The sequence below is a fragment of the Zonotrichia leucophrys genome, chromosome 1A (genome assembly GCF_028769735.1).
Source record: "Zonotrichia leucophrys gambelii isolate GWCS_2022_RI chromosome 1A, RI_Zleu_2.0, whole genome shotgun sequence".
NCBI lineage: Eukaryota > Metazoa > Chordata > Aves > Passeriformes > Passerellidae > Zonotrichia > Zonotrichia leucophrys.
Window position 1 is genome coordinate 6760943 of NC_088170.1, and position 13034 is coordinate 6773976.

Here is a 13034-nt window from a genome sequence, read left to right on the forward strand (position 1 = left end):
TGAAAACCCAGTTATTCTTGACCCATGGTGCTTTTTGGGTTGCTCATGGTCTGAGAAGAAAGTGCCTTTGGAAGTGTTTTATGATTAATCAGTGTGGAGGAGAAGCATTCTGCAGATGAGATATCATTGAGTAACCTTTGAATTCAGAACTTTGTATAAATAAAAATATCACTCCTTCATAAACACTAAAAATAAATTTTAAAAAGCATAGGGGTGTCCATGTGCTTCAAAAATGACATGTAAGGGACCTAGGCCTATCTATAGTTTCCAGAGATTGTTTCTTGTAAAAGCCAAATGGGATGGAAGAATTTAATCTTTGATGAAGTGAGAAGACAAAAGCTCCTCTGAGGTCTACAGGAGAACCTCACATGGCTGAGCAGAGAAGAATACTTGATTTTTTGGTAAGCTTTTAAAGGTGAAGACATGCTGGGTTTCAAAAGCCACTAAATATAAGCTGTAGGTGCTCATGTAGTACTAGAAAATCACATTGATATTTCTTTGGGAGAAATGGCTGAGGATAAATGGCAAGAGGAAATAAATTTCCAGCTGCTATATTTGGTACCTTCTTGGTTCTAAAAAGTTTTTAATCCAAAGTAATTTTCAGTGGTTACAGGAAAGGATATAGTTAATCAAATGTTGTTTTGCTGAAGAAGAACGTGAGTAAAACAGGGTTAAATTGTTATGGTTGCAAAAATATTCCTGAAAACAAAAATGGGTAAATACCAGTGAAGCGCTTTCTACTTTTTCAGGAGGGCGTAGAGGAAACAAAACTTTCAGTTCTGTCCTCCCTCAGTGAAAAAAAAAACAGGAGATGTTTCTTTGCTCTAACCTTTTCCATTTCTGCACTCAAGGATTGGCAGTTGGGAATTACAGTGGAAAATCAAGTCTGGCTAATTTTGAAGGTACAGAAGAGCAAGGAAAGGAAATGCTTTCAGACCTGCCAAAGCACACTGAGTTGGTTTTCCTGTATTCCTCCTTAAATGGGCAGCCATGTGTCCTTAACTGTTTCCTGTTTCTTGTCTGTATTTATTTATCTCTTTATTTATTTTCCTCCTTTAGAGGAAAAGGGGGAAGAAGCCTTCCCTTAAGGCTATGGTTCCCTTAAAAAGATTATTTTGGTAGTAGGAGAACGAGCTAGAAGTAAATACTTGAAGTTTTGTAAATGCATTGGAGTGGTACCTTTGCAGAACCAGTGAGTAGAAAAATCTGGGCATTTAGGGCTTAGTTAGTTTGAAAATCTGAGCATTCGAGGCTTATGTACTGGCATCACAGTCTAACTAGCTTTTACCTATTCTTGCAATTATTTTAAATGTCTGGTCAATCAGCAAAGTATTTTAAATCAACAGGAAACAGAGTGGTCAGTTATGGAACCTAAATGTTCTTAAATGAATGCCAGTATTGACTGAAAAAGTCAACTCTCATCTTTTCTGCTTCCCTTTTATCTCTTCTCCAGTATTTTTCATTCTTCTGTTTTATTCTTTTAAAAAACTGCATTTTGCTTTTGCTGCTTTTTTTTTTTTTTGTACTTCTTTAATCGTGTTGCACTGAATGGTTTAATTTCCAAATTACTGCTAATGTTTTCTATGTAAAAAATAAATATTTGAAAACTTGCTTAGAAAGCGCGGTAGTAGCTTTTTGCTAGACAGACATCATAGCAGAGCTCATCCAATGGATTTGGGAAGCTAAATTTTTATTGTCTATAAAAAGAGGCCTGTAACTGAGCAAGTGTCTTAACACAGGCCTGTTTATAGGGATTTGGAGAAGATGTAATTTCCAAATTGTGTCCTGGAGACTCTCTTAGATAATGGCTACTAAATTTAAACCAACAGGATTAAGGAAGGAAAGTTAATCTTTCCTCTCTTCCCACATCAGTGCCCCAAATATTTATCTATGAAGGAGGATTCATACTGTTTGGTTGGAGATCTTGGGGGTGTTTGTGACCAAAACCAGTAAATTATTGTGCTGCAGATTTTTTTGTACTAGTCATGTTACTTGCTGATTTACATGGAATGAGTGAGTGGGTGTAAAGCTTGAATTATTTTAGCTGCCATACAGTCACCATGAATGGTTGGCAGGTGACATTTCTCAATTTAGGTTCACATTAGCTTTACTTTTGAGGAAGAGGAAGAGGGAGAAAGCAGGTCCTGAGTGGATTAAATCCCAAAAAGCAGCATGAAAGAACATGCCTCAGCTGCATGGAAGAAAAGAGAGTTAAAAAATTTGCACTACTATTTATTTTTGTATTTGGGGTTTCCTTTTGCTTACAGCTAGCATAATTAAAACTACATATGTACTACAGCTTAAATAAACCAGCTGCTTACTTAAACAGACTTTTTTTAGACATAGAAATAAAGGACAGCCCTGACCTTAAGAGTTGCCAGTTTCAATGTGTGATCTTTGCTTTGTCTGTTAGGGTTTTTGTATGGGGGACTGGTGCCAATACTCTGCTGCCACTGTTAAAGTAAAAACTATAATTACATTGTCAAAATAATATTTATAGTATTTTCGGGGAATAATTGTGGGAGTGTGATGAATATATTATACTCATCAAACTTTTATGTAAACATAAGCATGAGTTTTTTATTTGAGTTATTGGTGTTGTTTTTGGCCTTTGTGTTTTTCCAATCTGTAAAAATAATATTGGGATTTTCATGGTCTCTAGAATTTGCAGAATGTGTGCCCTAACAATCAGTTGATATGCTATCTGGTGGAAGTAAACTGCTAGTTGCACTTGTATTGGGATTTTGGTTTCATGTTTCCATAGCTTAAGAAAATCCTCTGTTTTTTGAGTTTTGCTATCCCCTAATTACTATAGCTCAGAGCATTTTGCTGCTTTACCAAACAGGAAAGTTTTAAGCAATTGGTTTGTTCTTTTGTACCATTTGGGGTTTTTTGTTGTTGTTCTTGTTTTTCCTTGTGTTTACCTCTATTTTTTTTTTTTTAATGAGTCTGAGTTCCTCTTAAAAGTGAATATGAACATCTCCCTGAAACATATATGGTGAGAAGCAGTTGTGAGGTTATCTAGCAATGGGCAGTTGTCCCTTGGCTGGTTAAAGGTACAGGCAGAATTTGCTGCTGGGCACTGGCAAGTTACCAGATGCACAGATGCTCCATTCCTGCCCTGTATGGAAGTTTTAATTGTACAATGTTCTGTCTCTGCTGTGTTTTGGTGAATATTGCTACAGAGTTTTAATTAATTGTGTTCAGAACACCTACAGCAAGGATTCCAGCTGTGCCACTTCTTGGTCCCAAATCATGTCAACCTCCTGTGGACAGGAACTTGGTTCTTGTAGTTTGGCCCAAAATTCATGGGAGGCTGTGGAAAGACTCTGATTTGGGTGAGTCTTGGTTCAGGTCATTGTTCCAAGGCTTTGTGCTTTGGCCTTTTTGCAGGAGCTCCAAAACAGGGAATCAACCTTTACACCACTTCCAGCTGTCTGTGAAAGAAAAGGAGCCAAACCTGGACCAAGAGCACTCGGACTGCAAATACAGAATTCTCTTTAGCTCTGGTGCATGTAGTGCTGGCCCTGCCTGCAGTGGTTAACTCTTGCCCCATTCACTGGGAGTTCCCAGTGGATCTTGCACAGTGCAGATGGGCACAGCTCCCTGTGCTCTGCAGGTCTGGGGTATTTGTGTACATTGGTGGGTGTCATACAGCAGGAGCTGAGATTTTGAGTAAATGCCAATATTACCAGTGTTTTCAATCTGACATGTCTGTGTGATGCTAGCTGTAACTTCTGGTATTAATGTGGGAACTTGATGCATGCCTTCATTTCTTTTTTCATTTTTTAACATTTGAAGTTGAGTGGGATTTGAGAGAGTTTAGATCCACTGAGGAAGGCCATTGTAGGATCCACTGTAGGACCAGGGACTCTACTTAAGTGCAGCACTTTCTTATCTTAATGGCAAAAAAAAAAAAAGGAAGAGGGAATGGGGCTTCCAACTTCCAGCAGGGTTGGGATCTTCATTACTTCAGGCAACTCTAGTTGTAGGCTCTGGTGTCCAAGTATAGTAAGCTCCAGTTTGCTGTGTTTATCCCTTTTTAGTCCCATGGAAGGCTCTCATCTCATTTTAAAACCTTTTCCTAACTCTGGTCTCTATGTCCTACTGTTTGAATGCAGTGATTCATGGTAGTGGGGATTTTTCCTACTGTGGGCTTGATTCTTTCCTTGAGTCTTGCTGCTTCTGCAGTAGAGGTGTGATTTAGAATCACAGAATGGCCTGAGTGGGAGTGGAAATTAAAGATTATCTTGATCATCCACACCTCCTCCTGTGGTTCCACTGTCCCAGGTTGCTCCAACCTGGGCCCCATCCAACCTGGCCTTGGGCACTTCAGGGATGGGGCAGTCACAGCTTCTCTGGGCAGCTTGTGCCAGGGCCTCATCACCCTCACAGGGGAGAATTTCTCTATAATATCTCATCTAACCCTGCCTTCTGGCAGTGGGAAGCCATTCCCTCTTGTCCTGTCAGTCCAGGTCCATGTAAATTGTTTTTCTCTGTTTAAGCTGTGCTGAACTAAATTATTTTATTTACTGTGTGTATGTGAGTATAAAAATATTTTATTGAAGCAACTTTTGGAGGCAAAATTTGAACTACAGACCAGGTCCTTCCTAATGAGGTTCTTCTGTCATGGCTGGCATTGGAAACAGGCTTTGAAATAGTGATTAAAAAACTGGTGCTTCCCAGCAGTTTGATACTTGTACTGATGGTCAAAACTGTCCTTCTGGTGGTACTCGTGGAAAGATGTTCTGATTGCTGTACTGGGAGGCAGAGGCAGTGTAAATAATGAGTGTCAGTGTAAATCATTTTACTTCTTCTAGGACAGAGAGTAACCTGAGGGAACATCTCTAAGTCAGAACAATTAGTAGGTCAGTGGGCTGCCCTATGGGCTTCCCTGGTCTCATTGCTGGTACAGCTTTTAGACAGTGTGTAGAGCTAGTTTGTTTTTTTCCTGCTCCTGCAATTTGGAGGCTTTCTAGTATAGCCTGCCAAGATGTTGCTGATTTATGCCACATGCACAGTGGTTTTATAATGTGGACTGATATCCACTTGGAGCACAAAGGAAATAGGAGTTTGCTGATGTCTATTTAATTAGAATGGTTTCTGGTTACTTTGGTTGAGGCTTGAAATGAATGGTAATGCCTATATTTCTGTGGATCTCTAAATACAGTGTTCTGTAAGTCCTTTCCTTCCTTCCTTGCTCTTTAGTGTCCCCTACCCAACCCCAGCAAATAATGTCAGCAAGATTCATAATGAGGCAGGTTTCTGTTCTGCACAAGTATATGTGAATCAAACCTTGCAGAAACATCCCTAGATTTAAGATGGTCACAGTGTTTTTTTGCAGGGCCATTAGGATCTCAAGATAAAGGTGGGAAGAATGGGACAAGCAAACCTTCTAATTGCAGAGAGCTTCCTAAAGACAGGGCATCATAAATGTAATGTAGGGAGAAGAAGCTTAACTTTTTTCACATGTGCTGAGAGGAAATATCCCTTTTCAAGAGTCTCCCACAGAGGCCCCAAGAGGGTTGTATTTTTTCCTCCAGGGAGGGTGAAGATGGAAAGGGGATGGAGAGAAGCTAGAGGAAGATCTGGGCAGAGGGAGCAATGGGAGGCATCTGTTGCCTGTAGGGATAAAAATCCGAGTGGTTGTAATTATGTAGGAGTTACACATGTCGTTCTCTCAGCTGTTTGATTATCATTGCCGTGGCACAACTTCCCCAGGAGCATTGTTCTGGTGGAAAAGAGGGAATTGTCTAACCATGGCTTTCCAGACACAAAGCTACAAGACTTTCATTTCCCATGCCGCAGCACCCTTTTTTGCTAGCAGCTTTGGGCTTGGAGAGAAATGTGTCTCTGCCTTTCTGTTGAGAAGTTCAGGGAGTATTGCCAAGTTGCATGATGTGTAGAGACATGAAAAAGTTTGTGAGGCACATTGAGATCTTTCCTTTTCTTCCATCCTCTGGGCATATACCATGTGTAGTACAAAAGGGACAATAATATGGCAATGAGAACAGGTAAGCTGCTTTTACAGGTATAAAAAGAAATTATAATGCCCAAAAAGGTTGATGCTAAAACTGTTGCTGTACATTAATGTGGATATGCAAGTAAAAATACTAAGTAAGTGTAAGTTTGCTAGTAATTCTGTATTCCAAAAGGACTGTGGTCCATTTATTAGACATGTACAGAATATAAATGGTACAAATGAGTGGGAGGAAGTCTGAAACTCTTTGCACAGACTTACAGAAAAAGATCATTCAGCTCTTTGAGGGCAAGTATAAGCACTTCAGTGAAAATTTTGGGTTAAATAAAACAACATACACAGTATGCTATCAAAAGTAATTGAAGAAATTTGTTCGTAATCTTGGTTAGTACTTTACATGTTAATAATTTTTTCTTCTTTTTTTTTTTTCAGACCTGTGCAAAGTATCATGTAGGAGGAGTGTGTCTCACAGTCAGACACCACTAATAGTGCATAGTGGGTGGCCAGTCCTCTTTATTTTTCTTGGTTTCCTGGTATGGTTTAAGCCTGGTCTGAAACTCCCCAGTACTTCAGACTTGCTGATTTCACTGCTGCAGGACCTTTAAAGAGACATTGCATTAGATTTAGGCTCAGTTTTTGGGCTGATTCAAGATCAAGATTTTACATCCTAATGCCTGCAGAAAGCTCATAAAGGTAGTTCCCGGGTCTGCAAACACTTAAAAGTGTTTCACTTCACGTAGGAGAGTAATCTCAGGCATGTGCTTTTGCTACTTGTGGGGATGTAACAGTCCCATTTCAGATGCCTTTAGATTTTAATAGATAATTTGTTAAAGAAATGAGCACATTTATGTTTACTTTCTAAAACTGAAATGATGTAGTTAAAATAACAGGAGATAGAGAAAATTGCTCTAGTGCTGTGTTTAATAAGCCTTGCTAGTGCTTATGAATCAGAGTAGGTTTGAACCTGATCTCAAGAGGTCTCCAAACTGACTCTTAGTAAATGCGCAAGTTTTTTTTTAATCTCCCATTATGAGACCTCATTGGAAGTTAATTTGCATCAGAGGCTAATTTGATGTGTGGTCTGATGATTTCTTCCAGCTCCTTTCTAATTTATTTGTAACTCATGTTTTTAATAGTGTCGCAAGGATTTTACTTGCCTTTAATTCAAATTCTCCTTTTTAGTCAGAACAAAGTATTGATGTTTTGCCTAGACATTTATCTTCCAGGAACAGAGGGGTTGTCCAATCAATGCACATAAAGTTCTGTTAAAATTATAGTTGGCACTTCTAAAGGGAAAGAAAAAAAATAAGAGTGGGAGTTTGTTTCTGAGGTAAAGGAGATGGAGGGGAGGGTGAGCAGAAACTTATTAAACACAGCGTTCTTGGTGTTCCACAGATGGTAAAAATGGGTTACTAGGCTCCACTGCAGCAAGTGCAGTAACACCAATGGAAGTATAAAAGGTAGCTAGACAATAATTTTATTTACAGCAATAAAATACTAAGTACTATTTTAATAACATTCAATGACAGAGCCCATATATGTATTGTACATTCAATTTCAGTAGTCTAGACAGACTGTTTTCCAAGGAAAATACATTTTCATCAGTATTTGCGGTATGATTCATGGTGGTGAAGAGGCAAATAACTCTTTATGACTGGAAGTTGCTTTAACTTGCAGCCACAAGGAAACAAGTCAATGACCGGATGATAGTGGTAGAAACTGACATTTTATAGTAATAGAGGTCTGCACCTTATGCTGAGTTGGAAGTTTTATTTTTCTGGGACAGGCAGTCTATCACAGAGCATTCTGCCATTATGTACAAACAGCTAGGGCAGCTCACAGCCCACAGTTCAGATTTGCAAAGCTCACAGGAGACTCTGAAAGTGTGCAGGCTCTGGGAGCCTGGGATGTGCTCCCAGGACTTCCTAGGCTTTGTGCCTGCCCCAGGGCAGAGGGAGCACTCCAGCTCTGTTTTTCCTGTGTTATTACTGGTTAGAGTATTAAGAGAGATGCAAGTTTGTAAGTCTTATGTTTGCAGTCTGACAAGCAATGTTGTGCAGTCCTGTATGTGCTATGGTTGGGTCTATTTTAAATCTCTATTTGTTTTATAATATATAAAGGCAGAGACTTGTACTCATAGCTATCACTGTGTTGTCTGACCCAAAAAAAGAGAATGGAAATCTCTTAGGACTGTTTTAAGCCTCTGCAGTTGCTGTTTTTTGAAATGATTGCTGAGCACGTTTGTGGGCTCCTGTTCTAACCATGTGGAACAAAAGGAAACAAATACTGAATTTTAAAATCCTAATGCTTAAAGTCTTTGTCCTTAGAACTTCAGGGATTTTAATTTTCATCTAATACACAATCTGATTCTGCAAATGGCACTGTGTCAAATGATGTCTTTGTGTGGACTGGAGCATCTCCCTGCCAGGGAAAGGCTGAGGGAGCTGGGGCTGTCCAGGCTGGAGAGGAGCCCCAGCTGAGAGGGGCCCTCAGCCCTGGTGTCCCTGTGTGCAGGGAGGCTCAGAGCAGGCCCAGGCTCTGCTCCGGGGCCCAGCAATGGCACCAGAGCCACGGGCAGGGACTGAGCCCAGGAGGTTCCACTGGACATGAGGCAGAACTTCTGTCCTGGGCAGGGCCCAGGCACTGAACAGATTGTCCAGAGAGGGTGGGGAGTCTCCTCACTGGAGATATTCCAGACCCTCTGGACACAATGCTGTGCCCTATGCTCTGGGATGGCCCTGCTGGAGCAGGGAGGTTGGACCAGTGAACCACTGTGGTGCCTTCAGACCATATCAGGTAGTTGTTAAATGAGATAATGTCAATGTAATAATTAAATGAAAAGCATGCACTGGAGGCTGGCTCTGTTCTGTGATAATAAAGGACTGGAAGGAAGAAAGGGAACTGTGATCTTAAACATATGGAACTACTGGAATACATTTAATCCATCTTCATACAGAGCCATCAAGTACCAGCTGTCTCACCTTTGTCAGGGGTGGCCTTGAGTGACTAAATGTTCAGTTTACATGCAGGCAAACATTGAGGTAGCTGAATTCATTAGGTAAAGAGTCAGTGTTTCTGCTTGTACCCTTTGCCCTGCTGTGTAAAGAGGTTATTTTTGTAGAACCTAGAAAAGTCTCCTTAAGCCGTTGCAGGGTGGTTGTGAAAGCAACATGTAATTTGTGTATTTGCTAAAGAACACCTGCTTTTACAGGAGCTGTTGAAATCTTGGTGAGGGGAAATCTCTTCAGTTCCAGGGTTGATTTTTGTATCACAAGTTACATCTTAGTACATGCAATTTCACGGTGGTTGACCATCAGGTTAAAAATACTCTTCTTGACCACACACAGAATAACCTTTTTTTAAAGTAAAATTTAGTTATGCTGATAGCTACAGAATTGTTTAAGAATATTGTTTTTAGCTTTGTAAAAGTCTGTAAATTTTCAGGGATAAGTGACATTTTCTTGTCTTTTTTTCCTGCTCTTTTATGTTTTTCTTTTCTTCTCCCTCTTTTCAGAAAGCTCATGGCTTATTGATTGGATGGCAGAATGGAAATCTGTCTTAATCTGCTTCTACATTTTCTTGCTTTTGCTGTAAGGACATGGAAGGGCCATGGAAGGAAATTGCCTCAAATCGTGCCAGGGGAAGTTCACATTAGATATCAGGGAAAATTTCTTCGTGGAATGGGTGGGCAGGCATTGGAATGGACTGCCCAGGGAGGCAGTGGAGTTACCATCCTGCAAGTATTCACCAAAGGTGTGGATGTGGTACCTGAGAACATGCTTTAGTGGCAAACATGATGGTGCTAGGTGGACAGTTGGACTTCGTGATCTTACAGGTCTTTTCCAAGCTTAATAATTCTAGTTCTGTGATTTTATGGTGAAGAAATTCTTAAAGAGGAGAAAAGCAGTATTTTATTGTACAGGTACCCAAGCATACTTCAATCTTATGTTGCAGCAGTCAAGTCCAACAGAGGTAAAACAGAAAAGAAAAACATGGAAACTGAATGCTAAGAAAAGAGTTCCATAGTTCAAAATGCAATACTTTCCTTTTATGGCAGTGTTTGCTTTTGTTAACACACACACACCTTGCTGTGAGGTAACTTCTCCAGTTGGATTTTTGGTGAATTTCTTATTTAAAGCAGAAATACCATACTATAGATTTTCAATGCTTCTATGAAAGCTGACTGTCTTGGTAGCTTGGTGCTAGGTTAGTACATTTCCCATGGAGTTATATTTGGAGAGAAGCACTGCATGAGACATTTATGTATTCCAAGACCACCACCTGTGGAGTTCTGGGGGAGAGGTGTTGGTTCTTTAAACACAACCAAACAGATATTGCTGTGATGAGCTGCTCTAGGTGTGGTATGATGGCTTTTCATGCTGTTTGTGCCTCTTCATCTGTGGCTGCTGGACATGGTGTGTGACCTGGACCCTGTGCTTTGCTCAGCTGCTTTGAGAGCTTATTTCTGTTTGTAGAATCATCTTCCAAATTGCTGAGATTCTTCGTATGGGAGTGTTTTTATGGCGAAATGTTGCATTATCAAAGCATCCTCTTTCTCTTCTTAGTTGGGAATAGATGTGATAGGTTTTGTCTTACAGGATATCCACTTGCCCATACATTGATTTGTGTCCTCTAATGAAAAGAAAAATCTCAACTCTCACTAGTTAAGAAGCAGCACTTAGTGATGAAACAGTTTTTTTTCCATGGGTGCATCCACAGAATTGTTGCTTTTTCCTGTATCTTCCTCCTTGTTCAGGAAATCACTGTTGGACAAGGGCAGTGTTGGTTGGTTTCACAAATATTGAAATTTGTGGCTGTTTATTACTCTACTGTAAATGTGTTCATGGCATTTCCTCTTTGGTACAGTAAAAATGGTAGCTTTACAAGATCTTGAACATTTTTCCTTCATCTGTAGAACTTTTTGGACAGACTAATCTCTGACAACCAAGGTGTAGTAGCTGAAAAAGTTCAAGCAAATTTCAGGGAAAGATTGGAATATAGTCAACCAACCTTATTCCTTTGGGAAACCTTTCTTATTGCTGTATAGGTAAGGAATTCACCAAGGGAAATAATACCCTGTTCCTAGGATTTACTGCCTAGTTTTGTTTTTTTCTAGCAAGGAAGTATTTCCATAAAATATCTGCTGGCATGTCCATGCTTGCTGTCCTTCAGAAACTCCTTAGTCAGCAAGATGGGAACCAGATGGGTGGGAGAAACGGAAGCACAGTGATGAGCAGAAAATAATAAACCAGTGCAGATGTGCAGGGGGAGAAAACAGAGATCTTAATAACTTCAGGAATATATAGTTGAAGATGCATCATGGGGAATACATACATCTTTTGGGCTTAAATATATCTAGATATAGATATATATATATATATAGATGCATATATATCTATATATATGGCAAAAAAAGTAACTTTTTATAAGCCCAAGTGACCACTTCTCAGACTTGCTTTCTTCCTGTTCTCAAGAGGACATTTGCCCAGACCTGTTTAGGAAATCTGGCTGCCAGCTGGCACAGAGGCACAGCACCTTTCCAAGAGACCTAATTTTAGATGTGCAGAACCTGGCAATAATAGCCACCTCCATATGTATTAGGCTGTTGTTTGTACTATCTGTTAAACTGAATTTGAAAATGTAATTTCAATTTTCTTTGCCAACTTATTAATAAGGGCCACGTTATTGAGAGCTGCTGATAGGGACAAAATAAATGTTTTAATTTCATGAAGTCTTTGGGTTCATGCTGTTGTGTTTTATGACTTTACACCTTTTGGTGGCTGCTCTAGGATATTAACTTGTGGGGTGAAATTTCATCTTCTTGTATTTTAAATCTGTATTGGGAGGAGGCTAAAATAAATCCTTTGGAGTAAGAACAGAAATCAGCCATATTAAATTCAGTGTCCAAAATGGAGGCAGAGCTATTTGGAGAGCTGGCTTTCATTTTTCTAGGATAGAAATTCTGGGATAGAAGGTATTGAGCACATCATAATCGTCTATAATGATTTTTCCAGCTAACCAGAATATAATGTGAGAAGCAAGTGTCAGTTCTTGTAATCACCAGCAGCTAATGTGTAATAATCAGACAAGTCTTGGGTGTAATTCTAAAATACTTCGTAAAATTATTTGTATTAGAAGAGAAAATGTAAATATTTATGTACAGTACCTGTGAAATACTGCACCTAAAGCTTCCTGGAGATGGATTCTGCAGTGTCTATCTGGAATATTGAAGTATGTGGTTTTTATGAAATTTATTAGTGTTTCTTTGAATTCTTGTTAATATATTTTCTGGATTTCTTTCAGCTCTTCGTTGTAGTCTTCAGTTTCTTGGAAACATTGCAGCAGGAAATGGAGATTCCCAGAATAGCATTTGGAAGTGTGCTTTCCCAGATCTCTTCTTGTAAGCATGGATGGGTTTTTTTTCTAGTGTCATTTCTGTGGTTGTGTTCAAATCTTTTGTACATGATAGTTGTGCCTTTGCTAGCACCATGAAACTCTGAAAAATAACTTTGGTGAGAATGGGCTGGTTGAGACCATATCCTGTAGATGGTTTTTGTTAGTCAACCACAGGAGTCAGACCTTTAAAAACCTGCTTGTTCTAAACTATCAGTAAATAGATGTAATTTAACAGAAACTGGAAGAAAGCTATTTTAAATTACGAGCTTCAAACATAAGCTTTATTTCAGACATGTTTTCAAGTAGTTACACTAATTTCCAAAAACTCAGCATTTTCTTTTCTCATGTTGCTGCTTTGCAGATCTGTCAGTATTGGTGGATCAGATGTAATCTATTAAAGTTCCTTAATCTTCATCTCTTTCAATCCTTCCATCCCCTCCTAACCTCACCAGAATATCTTCCTGGGCATTTGATGACATACGTGTAAGGAAATATTACATAAACTATTTTGTGCAGACACATGACTGCATTGTTGATGTGTTCAGCCAGATTTTTTTGTAGTAAGCTGGTAACAAAGGCACTTTGATTCAATTTGATAATCATTCTCTGTGGGGTTTTGGAGCCCAGTTGTAAAAAGTGTAGGAAGACTTTATGGTAA

The 13034-nt window shown here is 39.4% G+C and overlaps 1 protein-coding gene across 1 annotated transcript in view; it reads left to right on the forward strand.

Annotated features, from left to right (window-relative positions):
* ATXN10 (ataxin 10) overlaps positions 1-13034 on the forward strand; it is a 76048-nt gene that overhangs the window by 9851 nt on the left and 53163 nt on the right. Inside the window, exon 4 of the mRNA XM_064736747.1 lies at positions 12284-12380. Coding sequence (XP_064592817.1) covers positions 12284-12380 — 97 coding nt within the window. The remainder of the gene's footprint in view (positions 1-12283; positions 12381-13034) is intronic.